Raw genomic sequence first — 27,556 nt, 5'->3', positions numbered from 1 at the left:
TCATATATGAGAAGAAATGCTCAGACGACACGATTCAATAACGTGAAATTCCAAGGCACATATTTCATGGTGTGTGGACAATATTCGTTTTCTCAGCACTCATTATTTTTTTAAATCAGGATGGTCAGTAAGAAAACGAGAGTGTAGAAATAACTTGTATATGTCAAAATATTGAATTTTTTAAAGATAAGAACGTGCGACAGCCAGACAAAGCAAACATGTCTAATTCTTATGTATTTATTATCTAAATTTTGTATCAGCGCTAAATATTTTGCAGTATTGTTAGTACATAACGTTTCTGCAATGTCTTTGCGCACTTCTCTTTTTCCAATACTTGCACTTGTAAATTATATAGTCACGAGGAACTTTTTGCCTCTGTATTAAATTATATACACATTTTATGAGTACTGATATAGATTTAATTATTTTGACAAAATTGAAACTTTAACATAATTCATAACAATACTGGATTCAAATAGATAATTAAAGAAAATAGCTATCGACACCTAGACAAAGCAAACATTTCTAATTATTATATCTTTATATTTGTCTATGCGCCGTCATTGCGTATCTTTGTCCGTCTTTGATCGTCTTTGCGATATTTAATAGGACCCACAAAATAAATGGCTGACCTGTGGCGCAAAATTTGACATGAGAAAAATACAGATGCCGAGTAGACATATATTAAAAGTAAATATGACACGTATTTCTTTAAAATTTAACCGTATAAAATATTTAAATTTATCCCAATGCAAAAGTACAAAATTAATTCCGGATCAATAAAATGTTTAAATTATCAATGTACAGTAGTGTTTGTGAAATCTATTTTCGAGTCGGTGTGCACCACGACTGAACAATAGCTTATGCTGTATAAGACTTAATTATCATATGATTGTCAGCTTAGTTACTGTTTATTATTATATGACGTTCCTGGAAACAAACTTTACTCTTACAAACTAATTGGTTGATGGTAAAGTTTATAGTACAAGTCACACGGGTAATGTAAGCGCATTTACTGATACAGGTTTTAAAAAAGAAATTTAGTTTTCAAATTTAATCGTAATATAGTTATAACAAAGTTTGTTCCATGTTCCATCACAAAAATTCCAGACGAAAATTATAAATAGCTATGTTCTTTTACAATGGCAGTTTGGCATTACACTGGGTCAAAAAAGTCGATATTTGATTGAACTATTACTAGTGGGGGGGGGGGGAATCAAGCGTACCATAGCATGAACTAGAAGTCGTGTGCATCTGTAATCATCTCCAGTATGGATGTTCAACTATGAATGGGATAGAGGAATAACATACAATAAGTTTTATTCTTATCATGTACATGATATTTCTTCAAGATGTTAATTTAGCACGATGTAAATTTTAACTAAAATAAATCTGAATTGACAGTTGTCTTTCTAGTCTTTTACATGTATGAAAACACATACAGTCAAACCCACTTATCTCGACCTCGGTTATCTCGACAACCCGCTTATGTCGAGCGTTTTGGTCCGGTCCCGAAAAAATTCTTTGTTATGCTATTTTTTACCCGCTTATCTCGACCTCTGTTAAGTCAATAACCCGGTTATGTCGGGCATAAGTTTCGGTCCGAAGTAACATGTGGACCCGCTTAATTCGACGAAATGCAACTTTTTAACGTCAATCTCACAGAAATTGTACAAGAAATAGTCAGCAAAAGCGATCGATTTTCAGGCACAATTGCTTGCATGATTGTATCTGCTTCGTTGTCACCGATTGGATTATTTCCTCATCAGTAAGTTCACCATAGGCATTGGCATCATCATCCAAGTGAACATAATTAGAAAATTCATGTATTTGATATCCTGCCGGTAAGTTCAAAGAATTAGTTTACTGCTCGCTACCGGATGTGTTTATTCACCACCCGCGCATCTATTTATTTGCCATCTGGAATCATAATTGATACAAACTCGCATTGATGCCTGCGGGGTAAGTAGTCTACTCAACATTAACTTGCTTTAATAAATACTCTTTGTAACCTATGCTAGCGAAAGGAGTGTCATTTGCACTCACAGTCAATGTACATGTACATGTACATGTATTTTCAAAAACATTTATTGATCTTTATCTGCGAGATACTGTCATATATTAACCTGGATATAATACAATCTTGGTTATTTTGCACCTAACACCGCGTTATGCATGAATGGCGGGTGCCTGAAAGCAATCGGTGGATGTTTCTCTCTAACTCTCTCGTTTGTGATTTTCTTTGATCCATTTTTCAATCTGATAACATATTCAAACCTCTGAGTACAACCAAACATGATTTGTTTTTCAATATTCACATCAATTATAAAAATGTGTCGTGTGTTATCTGACATAAGTGATGCACACTACAGTAATGGATGCATACGCTACATGTGATATAAGGAGTTCATAGATATATTTTTTCTTTAATAAATTACTTATGATGATAAAGAAGGAATAAATGATAACAACACCAGGTTAGTTCATTTCATTTTATTATCAATTAAGCGTTTTGTTTATTTTATTGTAACATGCAGTGGGAGGGGATTCCAGTAAACACCAGCTAGAGACAGGAGTAATGCTCAAGGACATTTTTAAAATTACCGGTTTTTATGAACCCGGATATCTCGGGACCCGGTTATGTCGACGATTTTTTTACACCCCCGACGTAATCGAGATAACCGGGTTTGACTGTACTTGTATGGGAAAAATAGGTATTATGTACTATGTATTATGTACGAATTGAGATAAAAGATATGATATACTATACAGAAGATATAAACAAAGTTCCAATTTATTGGACTTGTGTGTCAATTTTTTCCTGTCGATGCTTCCCCAGGCTTTGTTTATAAAGGATGACATTGTCACATCTCTGTGTTTAGAATTGCTAAAAGCATACTGCACATAATGTGACAGCACTCATTTGAAAATCTTAATCTGTAAGTAATATTTTGAACTGAAAACTATTTATTGAAGAAAAAAATGGCTTGACACTTCTCATGTATTTGTTGCAATAAATATTTAATACTTATTTAATAGCAAAATGGGTGGTAAATATGTGAGCTCTTAATTAAAAGAGAATGAAGCTTTTTATGTCGGAATGCATTAGCCAAGTGCAGCATGCATTTAATCCTGTTTTTGGCTAGGGATGTTATTTTTTCATCATTTTAATTGAATTTTAACTTGATGCAGCTGTAGATAGAAATTATAACTGGCAAGTATATTAATTCAAATGAGATATTACATCATTGTTTTAATGTTACTCACATTCTGATCAAAGATAATATAGGTTGAAAGAAAAACTTCAAGTATTTTTTTATCTTGTAAAGTATTCTTGTTGGACACAAATATATACATAAAATATAGTGAAAATATACCTAAATTAAAAGAACTAACTATATTACTATACATTTGACTGGCATTATGTTTAACCACCCGCACCCCTACCACACAAGTACACTCATAATTTTTGATCATTTTTGCTGTACCACTGTTTGGTACATAATTGATCAGCAGTTATGGCCCCTGACTACCATGTTATAAAGAAGGAGAGCTGCATTTTGGTGTTAGAATACCCCGACCTCTGGAGAGTTAGATGATGATGATAGTGATGATGAGAAGAGGACACAAATCAGTATCTCACAAAAGTGATGGCTCATGCTGCTGAATTACAAATTTCTAATTAATTAGTTCCTATCTTTCAGGTTGCCTGATTTGAAGAATGTCCCAGACATCATTCCTGGAGACGGTAGTTAGCTGGGATCAGGAGCAGTGTCGCCAGCATGTGGAGGAGGCACTACCAAGACTCATTGTATCCCTGTGTGCAAATTTATATAGTTTCAGACCATCACCTTTGGAAATATCGATTAACTTTTATCCATTTTTATTAGTAGACTTGGTCATCATGTTTATTGCACGTCTTCATAAACGTGTTTGGCTGTGCACTTTAATCCAACATTGAAGGGGATATTAGAGCAGGGTTAGAATTAAATATTCTACCAGGGCCTTCAATTAGATTTAAAGTTGGAATATGTGTTGCAAAGTACGTACGAGATTGAGAACCTCCCGATATGGGAACAGGTTTTTTTTTTGTTAAAGTTTTTTTGTTGTTGTTGTAGGGTTTAACGCCATTTTTCAGCACACGATAGGCTATACATGGTGGCCAGTATTAATGGTGGAGGAAGAACCCGGGAAAACCCGGATAGAACCACCGACCCACGAGAAGCTACTGGCAAGCTTTCTCACATACCCACATTGGCCGAATCCAAGACTCGAACCCACGCAGACAGAGGTGAGATGACAGTGATACGTAACAGAGAGCGTTTTAGACCACTCGGCCACTCGGGGGCCCCCTGTTGTTAAAGTAGCCATGTGTAAAGTACAAGTAGCCTGGTAAATCACCTGGCTTCCAGCTGATAAGGAAAGCCTTGTTCAACTCATTTCATAAATTCAGTATTAAATCATTACCCATTTGTGATCCTCTGTTTATAAAAGGATGAAAATTTGTGGCAATTGAGAACAGGGATAAGTTAGATCATTTGCGAAATTACGTCTATAGTCTATACTAGTTCTCAATGACTCTAAGATGCAGCTAACAAGAATCAAGGAACAGGTTATAGTTTCTCTTCTGTATTTATTTATTTAATTAACTTACTGGTCATAGGCAGCTGATAATTTTACAGCCTGCGGAGTAATTTTGTGTGTGGTGGTATATTAAATACTATATTTCAGAGAATGACATTTTTCACTGAACTTTTTTTTACATAATTTAGCAGAGGAAGCTTATGTATGATAAAATGTAATCATTGTTAGTAAGCTTGAACCTAAAACCATTTTTATTTTATGTTGCTACACAGGTGATATAAATAGGGAGATCTAATCAATTTGGATTTTTATAGTGGGCAATTACAAGGAATTTATTGTCAAAAACGAGGCATGTCACATATCATGTAAGATGGTTATTTATGATCTAATAATTATCAAATGGATGATTTTATCACATCATGAATTGTAAGATGGTTATTTATGATCTAATTATGGAATGGATGATTTTGTTGCCAAGTTTTTTTTGTATTTTGTAAAGATTAAAATCTCCCTGTTTTTAATTTAAAAATACATTTTGATGAAATGTGTTTTTTCTCAAGTGTTAGTGTTTAGTCATTTTTTTGCAGTGGAAATCAGTTTTTTCACCTTGTTCCTTAACCTCAACACAGTCATTCTTTAATGAGGCACAGACAATACAGGAAAATATAGGTTTGTGTTTTTATTAACTGGTACCATCAAGAGCTTTTGCACTTTTATCTTACCTGCAGAAAATGATGAGTGAAAAGTAATGCAAATTCATGGGTATATGCATCTTAAAGATCACAAATTGTCACTTGAAATGTTGGACTCAGTGACCTATATTTCATGGTCCAGAGACTCCCTGTACTTTTTGCATTAAGCGACATTTCTCTTACACAGAATCAATCTCGGCAACTACATTCAGTTGTATAACTTATTTCCACCAGTAAAATACAAGTCCCATTGACCTATTTTTCTTGCCGTTGTATGTAGTTGATCTGGGTCTTTGTTCTTTGCAGTTTGACTCGACTTATAAGCAAATATGTATTTCCTAAACCCTTTGATTCTCATTGCATTTATCACCAATTACTTTCAAATTGCATCAGTTCATCCTGTGACATCCATTCTTGCCCTTTAACCTTGGGGTCATGGTCATACTCAATGAAATTTTTGTGTTTAGGTTTTGGTTAAAGTTGTTTCATTGGCATGTATTTCCTAAATTCAGTGATAGATTTTCTTGTGATGAATCATTTCGAAACTGAAGCAATTCTGTCTGTGAAATGCTTACTTGACCCATATCCTGGTGGACAGGATCACAGCCAAAATTATAGCATTGGTGTTTTGGTTAAAGTGTTTAAATTTCATTGCATTTCCTAAACCCAATTTGTATGAATCATTATAAATCTAAGACAATTAATTTTGTAATGTGTGCATATCGTTTGGACCATCAGGTAAGGTCACGTAATATTGGAAATACATTGATTTTGTAATGTGTACATATCATTTGGACCATCAGGTACTATTGGAAATACATTGATTCTGTAATGTGTGCATATCGTTTGGAACATCAGGTACTATTGGAAATACATTGATTTTGTAATGTGTGCATATCGTTTGGACCATCAGGTACTATTGGAAATACATTGATTTTGTAATGTGTGCATATCGTTTGGACCTTCAGGTAAGGTCACGTAATATTGGAAATACATTGATTTTAGTCTTAGCATTCAGGTCCTATGTGGTTACTAATTGATGCCATGTCACACTGCATCAAAGCATTCACCAAGACCATTCATTAATGGTGGCATGAGGTTATACCTTTTGATTATTGACAGCTGTGGTGTTTCTGCCCATAGATCATTGTCCTTGGTGGGGGAGGGGGGGGGTCATGGGGTTGTTTGCTTTGATGTATTGACAGTTATAGCATATCTACCCTTGCATCATGTCCTTGGTGGGCAAGGGGGGTCATGGGGTTGTTTGCTTTGATGTATTGACAGTTGTAGCATATCTACCCTTGCATCAGGTCCTTGGTGGGGGAGGGGGGTCATGTGGTTGTTTGCTGTGATGTATTAACAGTTGTAGCAAATCTACCCTTGCATCAGATCCTTGGTGGGGGAGGGGGGTCTTGGGGTTGTTTGCTTTGATGTATTGACAGTTGTTAGCATATCTGCCCTTGCATCAGGTCCTTGGTGATTGAGGGGGGTCATGGGGTTGTTTGCTTTGATGTATTGACAGTTGTAGCATATCTACCCTTGCATGAGGTCCTTGGTGGGGGAGGGGGGATCATGGGGTTGTTTGCTTTGATGTATTGACAGCTGTGGCATTTCTGCCCATAGATCATTGTCCTTGGTGGGGGAGGTGGGGTCATGGGGTTGTTTGCTTTGATGTATTGACAGTTGTAGCATATCTACCCTTGCATCAGGTCCTTGGTGGGGGAGGGGGGGTCATGGGGTTGTTTGCTTTGATGTATTGACAGTTATAGCATATCTACCCTTGCATCAGATCCTTGGTGGGGGAGGGGGGATCATGGGGTTGTTTGCTTTGATGTATTGACAGTTGTAGCATATCTACCCTTGCATGAGGTCCTTGGTGGGGGAGGGGGGATCATGGGGTTGTTTGCTTTGATGTATTGACAGTTGTAGCATATCTACCCTTGCATCAGGTCCTTGGTGGGGGAGGGGGGATCATGGGGTTGTTTGCTTTGATGTATTGACAGTTGTAGCATATCTACCCTTGCATCAGGTCCTTGGTGGGGGAGGGGGGGTCATGGGGTTGTTTGCTTTGATGTATTGACAGTTATAGCATATCTACCCTTGCATCAGATCCTTGGTGGGGGAGGGGGGATCATGGGGTTGTTTGCTTTGATGTATTGACAGTTGTAGCATATCTACCCTTGCATCAGATCCTTGGTGGGGGAGGGGGGATCATGGGGTTGTTTGCTTTGATGTATTGACAGTTGTAGCATATCTACCCTTGCATCAGGTCCTTGGTGGGGGAGGGGGGATCATGGGGTTGTTTGCTTTGATGTATTGACAGTTGTAGCATATCTACCCTTGCATCAGGTCCTTGGTGGGGGAGGGGGGATCATGGGGTTGTTTGCTTTGATGTATTGACAGTTGTAGCATATCTACCCTTGCATCAGATCCTTGGTGGGGGAGGGGGGATCATGGGGTTGTTTGCTTTGATGTATTGACAGGTGTAGCATATCTACCCTTGCATCAGGTCCTTGGTGGGGGAGGGGGGATCATGGGGTTGTTTGCTTTGACATATTGACAGGTGTAGCATATCTACCCTTGCATCAGGTCCTTGGTGGGGGAGGGGGGGTCATGGGGTTGTTTGCTTTGACATATTGACAGTTGTAGCATATCTACCTTGCATCAGGTGGTTGTCCATGGGATTATGGTGTTGTACCCTTTGATGTATTGACATTCCTGCCCTCGAGTCAAATTCCTTCCTATTTGGGGACTATGGGGTCATGGGGTTATACCTGTTGATGTATTAACAGCATGTCCATGTGGACTAAATTGTGTTTTAAAATACTTTTCTCGTTCTATTTAAAAATGTTGCTACTTCCATGAAGTTTACTTGCCCTTCAGTGGTATTTACTTGTCATCTTGTTTACCTCAAGATATAGTTGATTTTCTTTTAATGACATTTGCGATGCCAGTTATTCAGTAATCAAATTAACAGTTCTTAATGTTGCAGTAACAGTCTTGCAAATGAAAATGTTAAAGTCTCAGTAATTTTGTTATACTGAAATTAAAATTGTCAGTGTGCTGTCAATAATTATGTCATACTGAATTTACATCTGGCCATGTGTTCTCAATAATTGTGTGACACTGAATTTGCATTTGGCCATGTGCTGTCAATAATTATGTCTTACTGAATTTGCATTTGGGTATGTGCAGTCAATTTTTATGTCACTCTGAATCTGGCCATGTGCTGTCAGAAATTATGACATACTGAATTTGCATTTGACCATGTGCTGTCAGTAATTATGTCATACTTAATTTACATCTGGTCATGTGGTCTCAATAATTCTGTCACACTGAATTTGCATCTGACCATGTGTTGTTAGTAATTATGTCATACTGAATTTGCAATTGGCTATGATCAGAATGGTATTTTCAATTCTGCATCTCTCACGTTTGTTGTGGACATTGCAATATCACGTTCATTCATTTACTTAAACTTAAACCTAAAGTCTACTAAATGAGTGCACATGATTGGTTACAAAGTAGTTCCTAATACACTATACTATTTGTATAAACATGCGTCATGCATGTGCCTGCAATATGAAGGTGTTTATTATTGTAGAATACTGCACGATTCTGACAATGTAAAGTTAATGAAGAAAAAAGGAGTATATAATAATTATGTCATACTGAATTTGCATTTGGCCATGTGCTGTCAGTAATTATGTTGTACGATATTTACATCTGGCCATGTGTTCTCAATAATTGTGTCACACTGAATTTGCATTTGGCCATGTGCTGTCAATAATTATGTCATACTGAATATAGATCTGTGTGATGCTGAATTTACATCAAGCCATATGACCTCAATACCAGTGTTGTACTGAAAAGTTCACTCACTCGCATATTCTTTTCTTTGTGTGCTTGATAAAAAGATAATTGATTTTCAGCCTATGCAGATTTTGTTGTTAACTCTTAATATTTAGTTGGCTATTATTTTATGGACAGTTGTGAATTTGTTTTCATTCTTTTCTAGGTAATGACTCATACTTGTGTATAGATATTTAACGAGCAGTCCAAGTAAATACATTCCACCGTGTGTAATGTTAAGTGATTCTGAATCATTTTGATATTTAGTCATTTAAAATATTCATTTATAAAAAAAATATAAAAACGTTAACATTTCACAAACATTCTTAAGTGAGTAGGTAGAGCCTTACTTGCCATTACAGAATAATTTTGGAAAATCCAGGGCTTGGTTGTTGTTGTGGGGTTTAATGCAATTTTTCAGCACACGATAGGCTATGCATGGCGGCCAGTATTAATGGTGGAGGGAGAACCCTGGAAAACCCCGGGAAGAACCACTAACCCACGAGAAGCTACTGGCAAGCTTTCTCACATACCCACATTGGCCGAATCCTAGACTCGAACCCACGCAGACAGAGGTGAGATGGCAGTGATCCATAACAGAGAGTGCTTTAGACCACTCGGCCACCAGGGCTTGGTACTGAATGTGCCCAAATATAAGTCAGGTCCAACTGCAAACAACGTAGACCCAGATCTGCTATTGCATAATGCATTGGCAGAACAGAGTATACATTGCTTGTTCTGTTGATTACTTCCAACAAACTGCATAGAGCCAGATTTGCTATTGCATAATGCATTGGCAGAACAGAGTATACATTGCTTGTTCTGTTGATTACTTCCAACAAACTGCATAGACCCAGATTTGCTAGTGCACAGTGTGATGGACGATCTAGGTCTGCTGTTTGCAGTTGGTGTTGACTTATAATCATTTTTAAAAGCTGTGATAATTAAAAGGGGCTTTTGAAATAGCTGTGGTAATTAAAAGGGGCTTTTGAAATAGCTGTGGTAATTAAAAGGGGCTTTTGAAATAGCTGTGATAATTAAAAGGGGCTTTTGAAATAGCTGTGGTAATTAAAAGGGGCTTTTGAAATAGCTGTGGTAATTAAAAGGGGCTTTTGAAATAGCTGTGATAATTAAAAGGGGCTTTTGAAATAGCTGTGGTAATTAAAAGGGGCTTTTGAAATAGCTGTGGTAATTAAAAGGGGCTTTTGAAATAGCTGTGGTAATTAAAAGGGGCTTTTGAAATAGCTGTGTTGACAATGGAGATTAATGATCAGTAGCTTTCAATGACCTGACTTTTGGTCAAGGTATGTAAGTAAAGTTGCAGAAACCAATATTTTCTTATCAGAATTACCATGGTTGTGACCTCTGATTTGTAGTTCTAATAATCTAAATATTACTTTATTACTCTAAGCACAAGGCATCCACAAGGCTTGGTCAGGGAACTCTGAAATTAACGTTATTCAATAAAACCCATTTTTCTTTTTGGGGCACAATCTTCCTGATCTTTTCAGCTTTTTACATCAATATTGACAAGACTTCTTCCACACATTCAAAGCAATAGCTGTTCATTTCTTTGTACTTTCAGGAATATTGAAGGCAATATGCCATTCATTTGTACCATGCTTGGAGCTCCCTAAATTAGAGGAAAAAGTTTTTTCCCATATAACCAAACAAGTAAGTAAATATTTTAATGTGCTCTGTAAAACATGGAAAATAAGCATAGATAAAACAAAGGTGCAGAAATAAGTTCATGTACCTGTGTCTGAGAGATAAAGATTAGAAGATTACATTATTTTGATGTCAGACAAGGTGACCTTACAGCATAGTTTGTCTCTCAGGAGACAAACTACTGTGATTGCTCTTTTGATAACTAGTGTGCTTTTAATAAGTCACATGCATGTCCATTTTATTTACTTTCGGTGTCTAGTTTTGTTAACTGCCATTTCTATCTTGCTGTGTTAGCTTTCATTGATTTGGGACCAACTATTCACTTTTCTGAGGGATGGGAGTGGGGCAGATCATTTACTTTTTTGGGGGGTGGGTGGGGCAAACTGTCAGCCATCAAATTGAGCAAAGACACCTATTACATCCATTATATTTGCTGGAAAAAAGAATATCCCCCTCCAAAACTAAATGCAGAGTTTCTGCATGGGTCTGGAATTCGGGACAAGGTCAAAAAGTTGAAAATTGATTTTCCAGGTCTTGAAAATGTCTGCACAAATTGAAAAATAAATAAAAAGTCTTGAAAAGGTCTTTTAAATTTTCATTATTACAACTACCTTTGTCGTAAACCAGTAAAGTAGCTCATGTTTTGGATTTGGGAGAAGTTTTAGTATACAATTTATCCCATTTCATCCATCTCATTATTAAATTGAGTAACAATTGCGTCTTGCCGGATTCAGATGGTCCGATGATAATCATCCGGATCGAGTTTGGTAACGCTGCAACATGCTTAACTGGTTCTCTTGTTTTAGTCGCTGAAAAGTCAATTATATTCATGTCTCTATACATAAATTATGGATCTATATTGTGTAAAGTGTAGAGTGCGTACTTGCACAAATGATATGACAACCGTTACAACAAGAAATAACAGATCGGCGCTTACTGGCAAGTGTGTACAATGCGGTATAAAGAAATTTAGATTTATTTCTATTAGACCCGGAGATGTTTTAAAAAAAAGCGAGGAGGTGATATTGCAGCCAAGTTATCAAAACTCCCCGGAAAACCATGGGCAAAGTATCCAGGAGAAAAACACCTCCCAGGATATAGCTACTGTGGCCCCGGAACGCGATTAGATATCAGACTCGATGATCAAAATCAACCCCGGCCCGGTGAGTATCCAATAAACGCTATCGATAAGGCGTGTCATGCTCATGGTGTTGCTTACAAAAGTAGCGATCTGCAACAGCGTCATATCGCGGACGTAAAATTAATTCACGTGCTAAATGCTATTCCTGATAAATCCTTCAAAGAAAAATTGGCCTCATGGTTGGTAAAATCGGCTATGAAAGGTAAATTAATGATTGGAAGCGGAGCTTCTCGCGCTGGTAATTGAAAACGCTAGCGTTTATAATAACAACATGGAATCCATCTATTATTCTCCGAGAGGATACTGGAAGGGGAAGGCCGCAATTGGTAAGCTTGCAAGCGCTGCAAAGGTAACAAAGGCCACTGCGGCTAATTGGTTGTCCAAACAGGCTATATGGCAAATCTATCTACCACCGCCTAAACAAATCAACTTCTCGCGCTTTGATGTCAGCGTACCTAATGAAGTTCATCAGGCTGATATACTATTTCTGCCGCATGACAACGGTTACAAATACGTGCTAACCGTAGTTGATGTTGCGAGTCGATACAAACAAGCGGAGCCGTTAAAAACAAAGTCAGCAACTGAAGTGGCCGATGCGTTTGAGCGGATTTATCGAAGAGGTCCTCTGCGCTGGCCAAATCTATTACAAGTTGATCCTGGTAGTGAATTTCGCGGCACTGTTTTATCAACGCTGAAACATCATAGCGTCGCGGTACGACGAGGTCATACTGCGCTACATCGTGATCAGGCAATTGTTGAACGATTCAATCGGGCTGTTGCTGAACGGTTATTTGGATATCAATACGCGAAGGAATTCATCCAAGAAAAACGATCTCGTGAATGGGTCAAAAGGTTGCCAGGCGTAATTGCAGCGTTAAATAACGAGATTACCCGAGCAATCAACATGAAGCCCAGCGACGCGATTAAAGAAAAGTATATACCCGGAAGATCAAAAATAGATAGCGTTTCCAAGCCGATTCTCGGCGATGTTACCGTGAGATATCTGTATGAACCAGGAGAGCTTGAAGGCGGTAAAAAAAGAGCTACTGATCCTATCTGGAGTGTTACCACACATAACATATCAACGATAACACGATCAACTGGTAGACCACCGATCTATAGACTGGATTCAACTGCCCCACAGCGGGGGTTTACACGCGAGCAACTACAAGTGATACCTGACGATACTCAATTACCCCCGCGTGGTCTTAACTAGCGCCGTTGCGTCTATTGCACTCAAGACAGGTCAACCTCACATTGTTTTTGACATGACCGAGACTGTTATCGATCCTGTCCACGGTAAATTGGCGAGCGTCTTTATCCGAATAACGCCAGCGCATTACACAATTACAACTCGCGCAGTGATTATTCTGTTGTTGTCGTAACGCAATTATTAATTCGGCATCAATATCAAAACGCCGCTGTTTTTTTTTATCCTGTTGGCGGTAACCCGAGAGTTTTCTATCGATGATGCTTGCATCGATGACTCCGTCAGTGACTCCGTCACTGACTCCGTCAACAACAATTCTTCGAAGCTGATTTATCCTCCGTACTCGGGACACTGCAAGATAGACTAGATTTGACCATTCGATTCGATTATCAACCATCCAAACAATTGTATCCGTGATAGTCAGTCCCTGCGAGGAATGTATTGTCGTTGCGTATCCTAGCGTCCACGGGGATTTATCAGCACGTAGCGCGTCCTCGACGACGCTGATATCAACGAGCACGATATCATTCAGCACGAGAATTTGTTTTTTTGTCCCTGACGCTGTCGGGGCCGGGATTTCAACTTCAGTGTTCTGCCGCCGTGTATCCGCGGGTCTATAACATAACGGCACTGGGCGCGTTGGAAACTTTTCCTTATGCAACGTAAACAACTTTTGCTGAAGTGTGTCTCTGACTATCTTTCTACTCGCTACAATCAAATCGTTTGGTCTCCATGTTTCCCAGAATTCATTTAACGGCGTTTCCGGAATCACCTCGCGGATTATTTCACATTGAATTCTATCTGGCTGTAATCTGATTAATTTTTTAACCTCGCGCAGTTGTTCATCAAGTGCTCGGTAATCAGTATCGGTTTCTTCATAATAGTCCACAAAACCCTTTAACCAATCATGTGGGCCCTCGCCGACAAATGGTGGTGGTTGACCATGGTCGCCACACATGATCACCGCTGTATTCGCGAGCAGCAACCACTCAAGAAACATTTGTAAAACATCTAACGAAACAGTACATATTTCATCCCAGATGATAACCTCAGGAATAAATTTTTCACCCATTCGATCAGGAGTCCACTCACCACCGCTGTATCGAAAAAAGCTGTGATAAGTAACGGCGTCAACATTTCGTTGTTTTATCTCTCGCGCTAGTCTATGGGTCGGTGTAAGCACGATTATACTTGCCCGCGTTCGAAATAATTCAATTGCCCGAGTCGTCTTTCCTGACCCGCCACAGCCGCTTAAATAAACTGTTTTGTGCCTACAAATTGGATCAGAACACGGTGGTGCATTAGACCATTCTGATAGATTATCACCGCGTAGGTAATTGTTTTCAACGGTGACATCTGCTGACGGGGAATAATCGCGTCGTATTTCATTTTTAATTCTCCATGTACCCCAACTCTCGTCCGGACTAGTAAACCCGGCTACGTTTTCCTTGTACTTTACGTCAACATAAAACGAATCAACGGCTACTCTAACCGCTGTGTCGGGAAATTCATTTATCATCGAGAATAAATTTATGCAAGCATAACCCAGCATAGACGCCCTCAAATGCGGGTATGCCGGGCTGTCTCCATCACTGTAGGTAACAACTGTACCCAACCTCGTTCCATTGGACAAGAAAGCTGTTTCGCAGTTCACGTATCTATTTTTCGCCACTGCGTCCTTGATTACGAAATCATATTCTGCGTCATCTATAATCAGCCGTGAGCAATATCGTTTGTAGTCGCAGTTTTTTCCACCTTGTGTGAACTTACCAATTATTCTTCTACCGAGATCTTTTGCCTCGCGGTTTCGTTGGTTGAATATCCTCCTGGACCATTCGACGATATATTCCTCGTCGGCATCAATGTGTTTTCTGGACTCGTCAATTATGCTATCTAGACGCTCCGGTTCTGGTAACCAGACTTCAGTCTGCGCTCGGTATGATATAATCGCGTCACTGACAATCAACGAAATTAGCATTTTACAATCAATCATATACCGTAGCAGCGCTATTGGCAACCACTTTTTTTCAGCCATGTGTCTACCGATCCAAATATAGCAACAGCGATGAAGTCCTGCCGCAAATTCAAATGATACTATGCGAGCGAATCCGGTTAAATCAAAATCAGGCAGTGGTCCATTAATAGCAACACGAGTCATTTCATGTCTGGGGTGTCCAAATCGTTTGAAATACTCAGCGGCGGATCCATACCCGAGAAAACTCGCTGGATAACAGGCAACCATATCAACGGAAATCATAGCGTCGCGGTTGTATTCAGTGTTCCACAGTCCACCGTGATAATATTCCAAACAACTGGATTGTACATTTGGTAGAAATTCCTTGCGTGTTGGACTCCACGCATTTTTCTTTGCTGCAACATGAGCCGCAACCGATGAAATCGTAAAACAATTTGTTAGCAGTTGTTCATCATGCTCCTCAAATTCTATGGCAGTTTTTTTCATCTTGTTGTGAAACGCTTCAGTGCGGTATAATTCACCGTTTGGTCTTACAAACTGATCAAAGGTATCCGCATCGTTTTCAGCGCTGCGAAGTAACCACACTGATACAGGGTCGTTTTTACACAAATAAGCGATAGCATCAAATAGTTTCCTCTCCGCGAGAAAACCATCTTGTATAAATTCCCCCGGGATATACTTTACCGTTCTATCCCGTGGAAACACTGTGATCGCGGGCGTCCACGCGTGTTCGTTATGATCAATAATTTTGATTGGGGCTCCCTTTGATTTATACTTTGATTCGTGTAATACTTTACCGGTTATCGTTGTAACGGTTATTGGAAATCTCAACGACGTTTCTAATCTCGCTATGTCGCTGATGGTTGCTCCTCGCTCGCGCACTGTCTCCTCCCACTGGTTGATTTTGCTACGTCGTAAATCAGTCAATTTGTTTCCTCGACATGCATTTGTAAAATGCTCTATTATTCGTTCTGCTACACAATTTATCCCCGTTGACTGTTTCATCGGCGCTAGTTTTCCGATATCAGGTTTCTTATTTAACGGGTATATTCCATAAACAACTGCTGTTTCAGGATACGCTCGTTCATAGTATGGTCTGTCAATTCCGGTTAACAACCCGGGCTTGGAGTCGCGGCTAACAATGACTGTTTTCTTGTCGCTGAGAACTGGTTCAAATTTATCACGTATGATCCAATTACCTGATTCCACCCGGACAATGAATTTTACTCTGAAGAAATACTCGCTGGAGCCAAGTTGTGATAGTATCGTTGCTGCGCGGTTGTCGTTCATGGTAGCATCAACAACGCCATCAATTCGAAATGTTGACCAACTATGAGATGCGCCATCACGCTTGAATTCATTGATACAATCGCGTATTTTATTCAGCAGGGTTCTATCGTTTATTAACGCTTTTGGTGCGTCCTTGAGGACTCTGTCGAGATTAAACCTAATATTTTTCCAGGGCTTAATTGCTGCTAATCTCTCGAACTCATCCATATAATTAAAACAAGTATTTAAATAAAAGAATACAGTATAATGAATCACTGCAAATGGTTAATGATTGGGTTGATAACCCCGTGCAATAAATCATGTAGAGGTGAATTCTGCGGGTATCATTTACAAAGCGTTCGTAATGGTTCTCTTGGCCCCCTCCCGTGCTTGGTTTGTCACGTTGGGGTGCGTGGTAAATCACAATTATGTATCAATTGCGGCGGCAAACGATACAGGGAACTAAAATGCTATTATGACAAGCGAATTAAAAACGCCGTCATTGACCCCACCGCCGACTTCGTCATCAAAACTCCTCAGGACTACGTTGAAAGATTTATAATTAAACCAAATAATGAATTAGACAAATAGTATTATTATACAAATGGACCAAGAATTTCAGCCGCATCCTGTGCTCGTTAATTACGAGGCATCTCGCGACGGCGTTGTTAGAAACCGCAGACTGAAGAAGCCGGTTGGTACCGTAAATAATCAGGGTTATTTGATGTTTGGTGCCGGAAAGAAGAATTATTATGTTCATAGGATGGTATTTGAAGCATTTAACGGATTAATCGAGAATGGGCTTGTGATTGATCATATTAATAATAATAAGACTGATAATTCTCTTATAAACCTCCAAGCTATCTCGCAAAGTCAGAATGTCAAAAAAGGCCAAACTGGTAAATACTCAAAGAAAGCAAAACCCGTAAAGTCATTTGATACAACAACTTACGAAGAAAAAACTTTTCAGTCGATGAATGAAGCCAGTAGATGCTTTGACATTTGTAGAGCCTCAGTACGATTTGTTGCAGAAGGAATACAGAATTCAGCGATCTCAAAAAAGACTGGGCACAGAATTCGATTTTCATATATAACAGAAATCAGCGAGTGACAAAGGCCACCGGCGCCTATGGCGCTGACGAATTAACACACTGTGCGGGGGGTTCAATTTTTTTTTATTTAAAAACAAGATGTTTTATAAGAATATGAATATCGAAGACATCAATAATATATTAGCCGAGGTTTCAAAATTAAAAAATCAAGGAATTGAATTATCTGATGGTCTCGACAGCGAAAAAATATTATCCGATTATGAGATTATTAACGAACAATCGAAACGGGGGCGTTTTACCCTGGCCCGCGAGTACTTTTTTATAAAACGATTACAACATACGATTAATGAAAACTTGTACCACAATGACGCAAATGCATTCATTGGACTATTCACTGCCGTTGAAATAATACGAAAAAAACTCGGACGTGTTTATGAACGACGCCGGGAGATTTCTAGTAAAATCAAAACATTAGAAGGATTATAGACGAAAACTCCGTGGAGCCCCCGATGGTACACTCGGCGGGAAATTAGAAATTGCGGAGCAATTTGCAATAATGGTAGGCGAATCACTTACTACTCGGCTAGCCAGAGAGTGGCTAGCGGCGCTTAAAAAGTTCATACCGTTACGAGACAGGGTCCGAGAACAACTTCAATCGCAGCAGCAACTACAAACCGATTTTACTGTTGGAAGCGAACAACTCTTTGCTCCGATAACGAGTGCAACCAAAGGCGTGAAAACAGCGATATACGGGGATATTCCCGACGAAGAAAGAAAGAAAAAGGCGTCACTGCTTGGCGTACTTGAAAAGATAGCGGCTCAGACCGAACAAACGAAGAGGTCTTTAGAAACAACACGGAGGCCACCACCACTCGCTATAATGGACCCACAAGAACCTTATGTTACAATGGCCGACGAAGAAGAACTAGGTGCTACCGCAAGAGAACCAGAAGAAGAAATACCGGAAGAAATACCGGAAGAAAAAGAGAAAGGGGGGAATATACCCCGTAATGTACTCAAGAAGAGCACAATAGATCAAATTAGAGGCTTCAGCAGCAGGGAAGAATTAGTTGATTTTACTGCCTCTAATTTTGCTAAGAGCATACGAGATAAGGAGCATATCAATAGCGGTTACGAGAAAAATATAAAGACGTTAAAGGATTGGACAAGAATAGTGTATTTAGCGAGTAAACATGAGAATGCATTACCACATCGTGGTGATCCCGATTACGACGCATTCCACAAGGAAGTTGAAAAAAGGGTAAAACTAAAAAAAGGAAAAGGATACTCTGTTGGTAAAGAATCCTACGGCGTTACCTGTCCTAATAGTGTTCTCAGTGATATATCATGGCTAGAGGTACTAATCGGAGGAAAACGAGCCGGAAATAACTATCCGGAAATAATCAATGAGGCCGCTGATATTTGCAAGCGGTTATTTGGAGGCGGTATCATGGACATTAATGCATATCGAACGCTCATAGACGAGTTAGTGGATGATTAAAAAAATTATAAAATTGTCGTTTTTGTTAATTTTTGTTAATTTTTGGTCGTTTTTGGTTGGTTTTTACGAGTGAAAACCCCAGGAAATCATTTAGAGAAAATCGATGTTTTTTACCAAAACCAACCAAAAATGACCAAAAACGACAAAAATTGACAAAAAACGCGGATTTTTACCGCCGATGAAAACCCCAGGAAATCATTTAGAGAAAATCGATGTTTTTAACAAAATTTATAATTCGGTGGTGGTGGGGGGGGTGATCAGTCACTAATTGGAAAACTGGTGTTTTTATAATAAAGATGATCATACACTATAACCACGATAAACCAGTACTCGTCTACATGGTAAACTCGCGATTGCCTGTTTACCGTGCGTACTATGGAGATGGTCTCGGTAATACCATTGCGGGGTTATTTACAAGAATGGCTCCAAAAGTGGCGCCGTTAGCCAAACAATTAGGAATGAAGGCTATTGATGTTATTCGTGATAAGGGAATCAGCGCTATTGGAGATGTTGCCGGAAAGGCGTTTTCTGCAGCAAAGGACAAACTAATGTCGTTGGTGAGAAAAAGAAAACAGAAACCACCGGTGATGCCATCAACAACAGTGATGCCTGCAAATGTCAGTAAAGTAATAAATAACGCCGTGGAAGAAAAACTAGAGTCGTTGGCGGCTCAGTCATTGATGACGACTCCGCCATCCGCCGATGCGGCAACCAACGCGCTCATGAACGCGATAGCGGGGAGTGGTTTACGACGAAAAAATCGCAATTGAAAACATCAACATGATAAATAATAAAATGTTTGCGCGAACCGCTGATCCCGCGTTTGATATGGATGCCCCAGTGCGCAGGGATGATTCTGTCCGCGATTATCAATTTTATTCCTATCAACCACCACAAGCCAACCTACGATCGCGAATTGAACTTCAAGTCCAAGATACCAGTAAATATTTTTTGCCGTGTGAAGCGTTTATCGAAATTGAGGGAGAACTCGTGACAAATGTTGCCGCTAATACACCGTACGCAGATGACGATCGTGTTCGAGTTGGCTTTGTCAACAACGGTATCATGGCGTTATTTGAGAGCGCCAGATATCTTATTGACGGGCGAGAAATTGAATCAATAGAACGCGAGGTTGATGTTGCAACGACGATAATTGGGTTAGCGAGATACTCGGATGATTATACAAGATCGGCGGGCCCATCTATGATGTTTGCGAAGGATTCCACTAATAACGCTGATCATCTTCAGTACGTTAACGTGCTGATAAAAGAAAATACCGCAGTTGATCAGGCTGAAGCAGCCAATCCAGATCGCAGAGCAAAACCAGGCGCTGATTTCACTGTTATAAAAAGTATCAACAATAATTACAATCTAGGATTCGCAACACAAATAGGGATGTTGCAAAGACCATGCCGACAGTTTTCATGCGCGATTCCACTGCATCATATATTCGGATTTTGCAGAAATGTCAGAAAAGTTATCTATGGGGCTAAGCATACAATCGCGCTAACGCGAAGGGGTGATGATAACAATGCAATATGGCATGCTGCTGGCGTCGATAACGGTAAAGTCGTTTTAACTAAAATAGCATTGTGGATGCCGGTGTTGACTCCATCAGTTACCACGGAAGCACGATTGTTATCATTTATGGAACAGGGGGGAAAATCGTTGTTGAGTTGGCTAGCGGTAACAACTGATGCTAAAGAGGATAACGTCGCCGATACGTTTACATGGCACTTGGCATCAAAACAGGGTGTTTCAGCCCCGCGTCACATATTTATAGCGCTACAGAATAGGGATCGATTGGGTAATCAAGAACGCAGCCATATGATATTTGATCAATTAGGAGTCAGGGATGTTTTGCTGAGAATAAACGGACAACAGGAACCATCCGAGGATATACAGCTTAATTACGGCAACAACCATATCGCACGTGTGTATCATCAATTGCTGTCATACATGGGTCGTGATCAAAACGTCGACACTGGTTTGCAAATATCACAACTTGATTTTAAAAACCTGTATCCGATTTATTATTTTTCGTTGGAACATCTTGATTTAACGAGACAATCCGTCGTTGATATACACTTTAGAGCTCGTATAGCCCCGGGTGGTGCTGATTATAGAGCGGTTGCTGTCATTCTCAGCGATAAATCAATGCTGCTGGAGGGTGTTGGTGGACGAATGAGAATCGTTGATGCGCCAGTGGAAAACATGTAATTGAAAACACAAACGCGTTTACAATAAAATGTCGTATAGTGTTGTCAGTGTTACACTAACTGATGGTCAAGTCAAGAAATTACGATCAAAGTCCGCTAAACAATGCGGAACCACGATAACGCTGAAGCCGTCACAAATGACTGGTGGTAATCATAAGATATCGTTGACGGCACGTCAAATAAAACATTTCAATGATGCGATGAGGAATAAAATGGGTGTTCAAATAGATTTTTCGGCCGCAGCGATTAAAAACATGGAAAAGACGGGTGGGATATTTCCGTTGTTAGCTGCGATTCCAGTGTTGATTGCCGCGGCCGCACCAGCAGTGGCTAAGGCGGCGGCGTTGGGGGCCGTTGGAACCGCGGCGGGGATGGCATTGAAGAAGGCAACCGGGAAAGGCTATAAAAAAAAACGATCCGTGGCCGGAAAGGGTCTAAGACTACCGGGAACCCCGTATTCATGGTACTCGGGAAAGGGTCTAAGACTACCGGGAACCGTTTAATGACTCCTATGTCTAATTTTGATTTAATAGACGCCGCAAACGCGTTAGCGATAAAAAACTTCAGAGGTGTTTTTACGAGGGATCAATTACCGGCGGCACCAAGGAATATTGAAACCGGCATAATTAACCTCGATGGGTCCTCCGGAGCGGGAACTCATTGGGTTGCATACGCGATTGATCCGCGTGCGATCGTCTATTTTGATTCATACGGGTTAGCCCCGCCAAACGAGTTCATGCGGTATATCCGGGCGTGTTCAGCCCTGGTTTTTTATTCCACGCTGCCAACACAGCAATTAAGTGACCCACCGATATGTGGCCGTGAGGTATTGAACGTACTCGCGGCGATTTCATCATCGCGGAAACCACCTCATGTGGTTGTAAACGAATACACTAGTGGGGTCGTAGAGGCCCGGCGGGTTAATTAAAAACACCGTTTTTTTTACAATAATAATGATTGATATTTGGGGACGACCGGTTTCGGCGCTGAAAAAATCCACGGAAACGCCCGCCACCGATGACATAAAAAAACTAATCGAGGATGAAATCGCTGAGACGTTGAACCTAACAAGTGTTGACCCAGGTGAAATAGTTGTATTTCAAGACCGCCAGGGTAAATTGAAATCCAGTAATGTGTCGCTGGATGACGTTTTAACACGACAGCGTGACGCCGCCGAGAACGCTATCGCGCTGTATACCGGCGACGGACGACTCAAACCGGGTCAACATCTGTCGACGGTGACGGATAGGGTAACATTAGTCCAAGACGGTTTTACAAGGTTAGATAGATCGGTGACCGAACTCGACACGCAGGTGAAAAAATCTGTCACCGAGGTGAAAAAATCTGTCACCGATATACAACTCACTACCGCTAGTTTTTTTGGGACCCCGACGGTAACCGAACCGAATCTTGCGGGGATAAAAACCACTATTTCGGAGTTTACAACGCTGTCGGGCCAATTTTACACGTTACAAAAAAATGTTAACAGGATCGATGACAACTTTGATAAATTCTTTGGTAAAAAAAATACCAAGCTGGATGAGATTACAACAACTATAAATGATATCACTGTGTATGGACAGGAAATAAAAACAATCAAAACTGATGTTGCAGCGAACAAGAATAATGTAGACGCGCATGAGCAGGAAATAGAAACAATCAGCACTAATGTTGCAACGATCATAAATAATATAGACGCACATGGACGGAAAATAGAAACAATCAAAACTGATGTTGCAGCGAACAGAAGGAGTGTAGACACGCATACAAAGGAAATAAATACACTCCTTATTAATATAGACGCGTATACACGGGAAATAGAAACAATCAAAACTAATGTTGAAGCGAACAAAAAAAATGTAGACGCGTATTGGCGGGGAATAGGAATAATCAAAACTGATGTTGCAGCGAACAAGAAAAGTACAGACGTGCATACATATGAAATAGGAACAATCAAACTTGATGTTGCAGCGAACAAAAAAAGTATGACCGAGAATACACGGGAAATAGAAACAATCAAAACTAATGTTGAAGCGAACAAGAATAATATAAACGCGTATAGAGGGGAAATAGAAACAATCAAAACTAATGTTGCAGCGAACAAGAATAATATAGACGCGAGTTGGCGGGGAGTAGGAATAGTTACAACTGATGTTGAAGCGATTAAAGACAGACTACCGAGAATGACAGAGCAACTCGAAAAAATAAAAATCCCTCATGAGAACGCCATCAACACGGTATACACAATTCGGTATGGATTTTTCGATTGGACCCCTACGCATAATACAGTAGATATCACCGCAACTGTTCGGGGCATTTATCGATTGACATTGATTTCAGCGATGCAGTTTAATATATCATCGTCCAGTTCATCCGGGTTTAACAATACAATATCAACAATCGTTGACAAGGACGCAACTGAACGGTTTATAATTCATGCCGTTGATAGAAATTTAAACACTGCAAACATCATATGGTATGTGGAATTTGTAGTGGATCTAAGTAATTGAAAACACTAGTTCTTTTAAATAAAAATGACCACCAAGGCAATTGAATCAGAGGTATCACCGACGTCACATCAATATTGATTCGATACCGCAAAAGAATTCTCCGCGAACTTGAAAACGCTTTCCGAACAATACCGCGCAAAAATAAAAAAATAACCACCATCGACGTGGCCGTGTACTCGGTGTCCGGTATAGTAGCCGGTACCGGTGTCATTTTATCCACGGTGACCATGATAGCCCCGATCGCTGTTCCAATCGCTATCTCCGCGGCGACAACAATTGCTGGAGTCGCCAACGCAATCACTAGAAAGATATCATCGTGTTCTCAGAAAAAACTCAACGAGTATACAGTAAAACATCAAATAGTATCCGACGCGTACTCGAAATTATCTGGGTTGATCTCGTTGTCGATTGATAATTCGTTCATATCCGATGTTGAATTCTCCACGATGGTCCAGTTGTATGGCTCCGCGATGTCAAAAATCGAAAATTTTCAACTGGAAGCCGGAAACCACGTCCGCTGAAACCACTTCAATGGGCTTAAAACATTCTCCTGAAAACAAGCAGGTTGTTAATATTCGGTGTCAAAATTAGACACTAAAAACAACGAATAATAATAATGTCGCTGAACCCCGAAGGGTTTCAATTGCTTCAACGGATCGCGGAAAACACCACTCCGGTACAAACAAGTATGATATCGATAACATCAACGAAACCCGAATTCAGCGTAAACTTCCCATCACCGGTTCCAGTGAAGGAAATAGCGCTGGCAAAATTGCGAATATATCACAGTTGGCCTAATATCCGAGCGGACGCATTTAACGGACAACAACCTAATAACTCGCTGGTTTTTGCATGGACAAATAAACCCGATGGGACCCCAGTCTGGAAGGAGGTTACAATACCAACTGGGTCATACCAAATAGAACAAATCAATAAAGAATTTCAACGCAGGATAAAATCGATCACAGGAAAAGAATCAAAAATCGCTATTACGGTTCATGAACCGACGTTATCGTCGACGATTGAAATAAGCACACCGGGGTATATGGTTGATATTTATGGTAGTTCAATAAGAACCATACTAGGATGGCCTAAGAATCCACCTCATGAAATCCCCGCGGACTTACACACGAATGCGCAATTGTATCATGAGATTACCCCCCGGTATCGAACTGATTTGTCTATTATAAAAGGCGCGTTATTACCCAGTAGGTTTATATTTCAAGACAGGAATACCATGCAATGGATATTTCCGTATAAGGAAACTCCTAAATTATCCGCCCTGGTCGCAGTTGGTTTAAATGATATCACTGTTGCGTTTGCCGAGATTAATCGTAATTACCAATCACAACTAGAACAGCTACGGAAAACAAGAGCACAAAAACACGTTGAGGTGTTAAATCAACTTATATCAGACATGGAATATATCAATGAACGAATCGTTAAAACAATATCCGCTAACAGCGATGATAATAAACAAAAATTCCTAACCGAGTATAATATCACAGAAGCCGATTTACCCGATTTCAAGTTTCCAGGATACAACGCACCAGAACTAAGAAAATCTCTTAATGATTTTCTCGCCCCATCAACTATCCTCAGACACGATAACGGAGAGGGTGGTAGGCATATTGCTCCATACAACGTAAATATCGCATCGGTGATAGCAATCAATCTAGTGTGTGATGTTATCGAAGGGAGTTACCAGGTGGATACCAAGCAATCAAATCAGGCTCAACAGGGGTATATCCTTTATTCATTCTCACCAACAGCCCCTCCGGGATTTTTAATCGTTGAGAGTCCGATTAATCCGGTCTATATGCGATGCCATAATCGGTTTTTAACGAGAATTAATTTCAGACTTACCGATCAGTCAAATAACCTAATTGATCTACAAGAGGAGGAGTTAGTGATCACTCTGTTTGTAAAATCATTGTAACTCTTAGCAGCAGGGGGGCGATGACATCGACGCGGGACGCCCGATGATTACCACGGGAAAACACCAACGAGATGTTGTCGCGAAATATAGCGTTTTCGAGCAAAAAACGCTAAGTCTCCATTTGCCAAACGGAGACTTTATTTTTTTTTTGTTCGAAAAGTGAGATTTTGAAGGAAGGCTCTATTTGTCGTTTTAAAACCTTAATCAAATTTTGTCGAAAAAGTTGTCCGATTCGCCCCCCCTGCTGCTCATTGAATCCATAATACAAGTAATTCCATCGAAAGGATGCACATACAGAGATTTAAAATATTTGATAATTTTGTCACAGGTCATATAGGTCTGAATTTAGTGGATATACATAGCACGATCACGTAACAAATGATGAAGCACTGTTACTTTTCAGTATGTCCCAAGCTGGTAAAAGTTAGTTTGCGTTTTAAGCTGCCGTTGGTAGTGTTCATAAGCATAAACTTTTTCCCTGCAAAAAGGAAACTTTCAAGGCACAGTAAACGTGTTCCAGTCATGTTGGAAAATGAAAAAATCCTTTCACATTCAATTGCTTTTGTTTAAGTTTGGTACTAACTTCCTTTCAAGAAAAGTTCTTTGTTTTTATTGAAGATTGTAGTCAGCTTTCTTTGATGAAAGGTGCATGCGTTATTGAAGTCACTGCTTAAGGACAGCTTTGGAGAACCAAACCAAACAAATGCCCATTTCTTATTGTGGTGGCGAAAGAAAAAGAGATTGTTTATCTAACAATAGATAAATTTCAGTGCATTTTATATCAAGTTTGCGGCTTTCTTTTATGGGGCATCTGAATTTCTCCACTCTGAGCCATTGGTTGTATATACAAGTTTAAACAGCCAACAATGTCGTCAATAAAAAATCGCCAGATGGTATATTTTTATAGTTTTTCTTACTTTTAAGAAAGAGTTTTTTTTCGTGTATGAGAAAAATACATGTATATCTGAATTTGTGTTATAATGGATCATGCTATAGCGGGGTCACACTGTATAAATTATCTGATTGATAAGTTTAAATAATCGGGTTGAGAGTGTAAATAATTGGTAGTGCAATCAGTCTAGATAATAAGCATAATATTTTGATTGATAATCATAAATAGTCTGGTTGATTGGTGTAAATTGGGTTGATATGTGCCCATAATCTGGTTGATATGAATAAATCTGTTGATAAACATAAACAAGCTAGTTGGTAAGTGTATAGAAAAATCTGGTTTATGAACATAAATAATCTGGTTGATAAGTGTAAATATTTGGGTTGATAAATGTAAATAATCTAATTTATAAGCATGAATAATCTGGTTGATAAATGTAAATAATCTGGTTGATAAATGTAAATAATCTGGTTGATAAATGTAAATAATCTGGTTGATAAATGTAAATAATCTAATTTATAAGCATGAATAATCTGGTTGATAAATGTAAATAATCTGGTTGATAAATGTAAATAATCTGGTTGATAAATGTAAATGATCTGGTTGATAGACATAAGTAATTCGTTGATAGACATAAGTAATTGGTTGAATAGTGTAAATAAGTTAGTTGATATGTGTAAATAATCTGGTTGATATGTGTAAATAATCTGGTTGATAAGCATAAATCTGGTTTATAAATTTAAATAGTTTGTTGATAAGCATAAAAAATCTGGTTAAGAAGCACAAATATTGCTGATAAGCATACATAATATGGTTGGTTAGCGTAAATTGTCTGGTTAATGCACATAAATAAACTGGTTGATAAGAGGGAATAATCCAAGTGATATGAGTAAATAATCTGTTCCGCAAATTTTTGTTTATATTCAATGGTATTAATATTTTTACTGATGGCATCATTGTTTCCAAAGCCCCACAGCAGGCAGGATTTTAATTTTTAGTTACTGTACTTAAATGAGATGAGACACTATGACACCTATTATAATGATTTAGCA

General features: G+C 39.3%; 1 protein-coding gene across 1 annotated transcript in view; it reads left to right on the top strand.

Moving 5' to 3' along the window:
- The first annotated feature begins 600 nt into the window (after positions 1 to 600).
- LOC149780447 (FIGNL1-interacting regulator of recombination and mitosis-like) overlaps positions 601 to 27,556 on the top strand; it is a 96,858-nt gene continuing 69,902 nt past the window's right edge. Inside the window, exons 1-4 of the mRNA XM_089937385.1 lie at positions 601 to 690; positions 3,705 to 3,811; positions 5,214 to 5,253; positions 10,714 to 10,802. Coding sequence (XP_089793511.1) covers positions 3,722 to 3,811; positions 5,214 to 5,253; positions 10,714 to 10,802 — 219 coding nt within the window. The 5' untranslated portion in view covers positions 601 to 690; positions 3,705 to 3,721. The remainder of the gene's footprint in view (positions 691 to 3,704; positions 3,812 to 5,213; positions 5,254 to 10,713; positions 10,803 to 27,556) is intronic.

The sequence above is a fragment of the Sinohyriopsis cumingii genome, chromosome 16 (genome assembly GCF_028554795.1).
Source record: "Sinohyriopsis cumingii isolate HCF-2022 chromosome 16, ASM2855479v2, whole genome shotgun sequence".
Lineage (NCBI taxonomy): Eukaryota > Metazoa > Mollusca > Bivalvia > Unionida > Unionidae > Sinohyriopsis > Sinohyriopsis cumingii.
The sequence above is the reverse complement of the archived record's forward strand: the minus strand, read 5'-3'. Positions and strand labels throughout refer to the sequence as shown.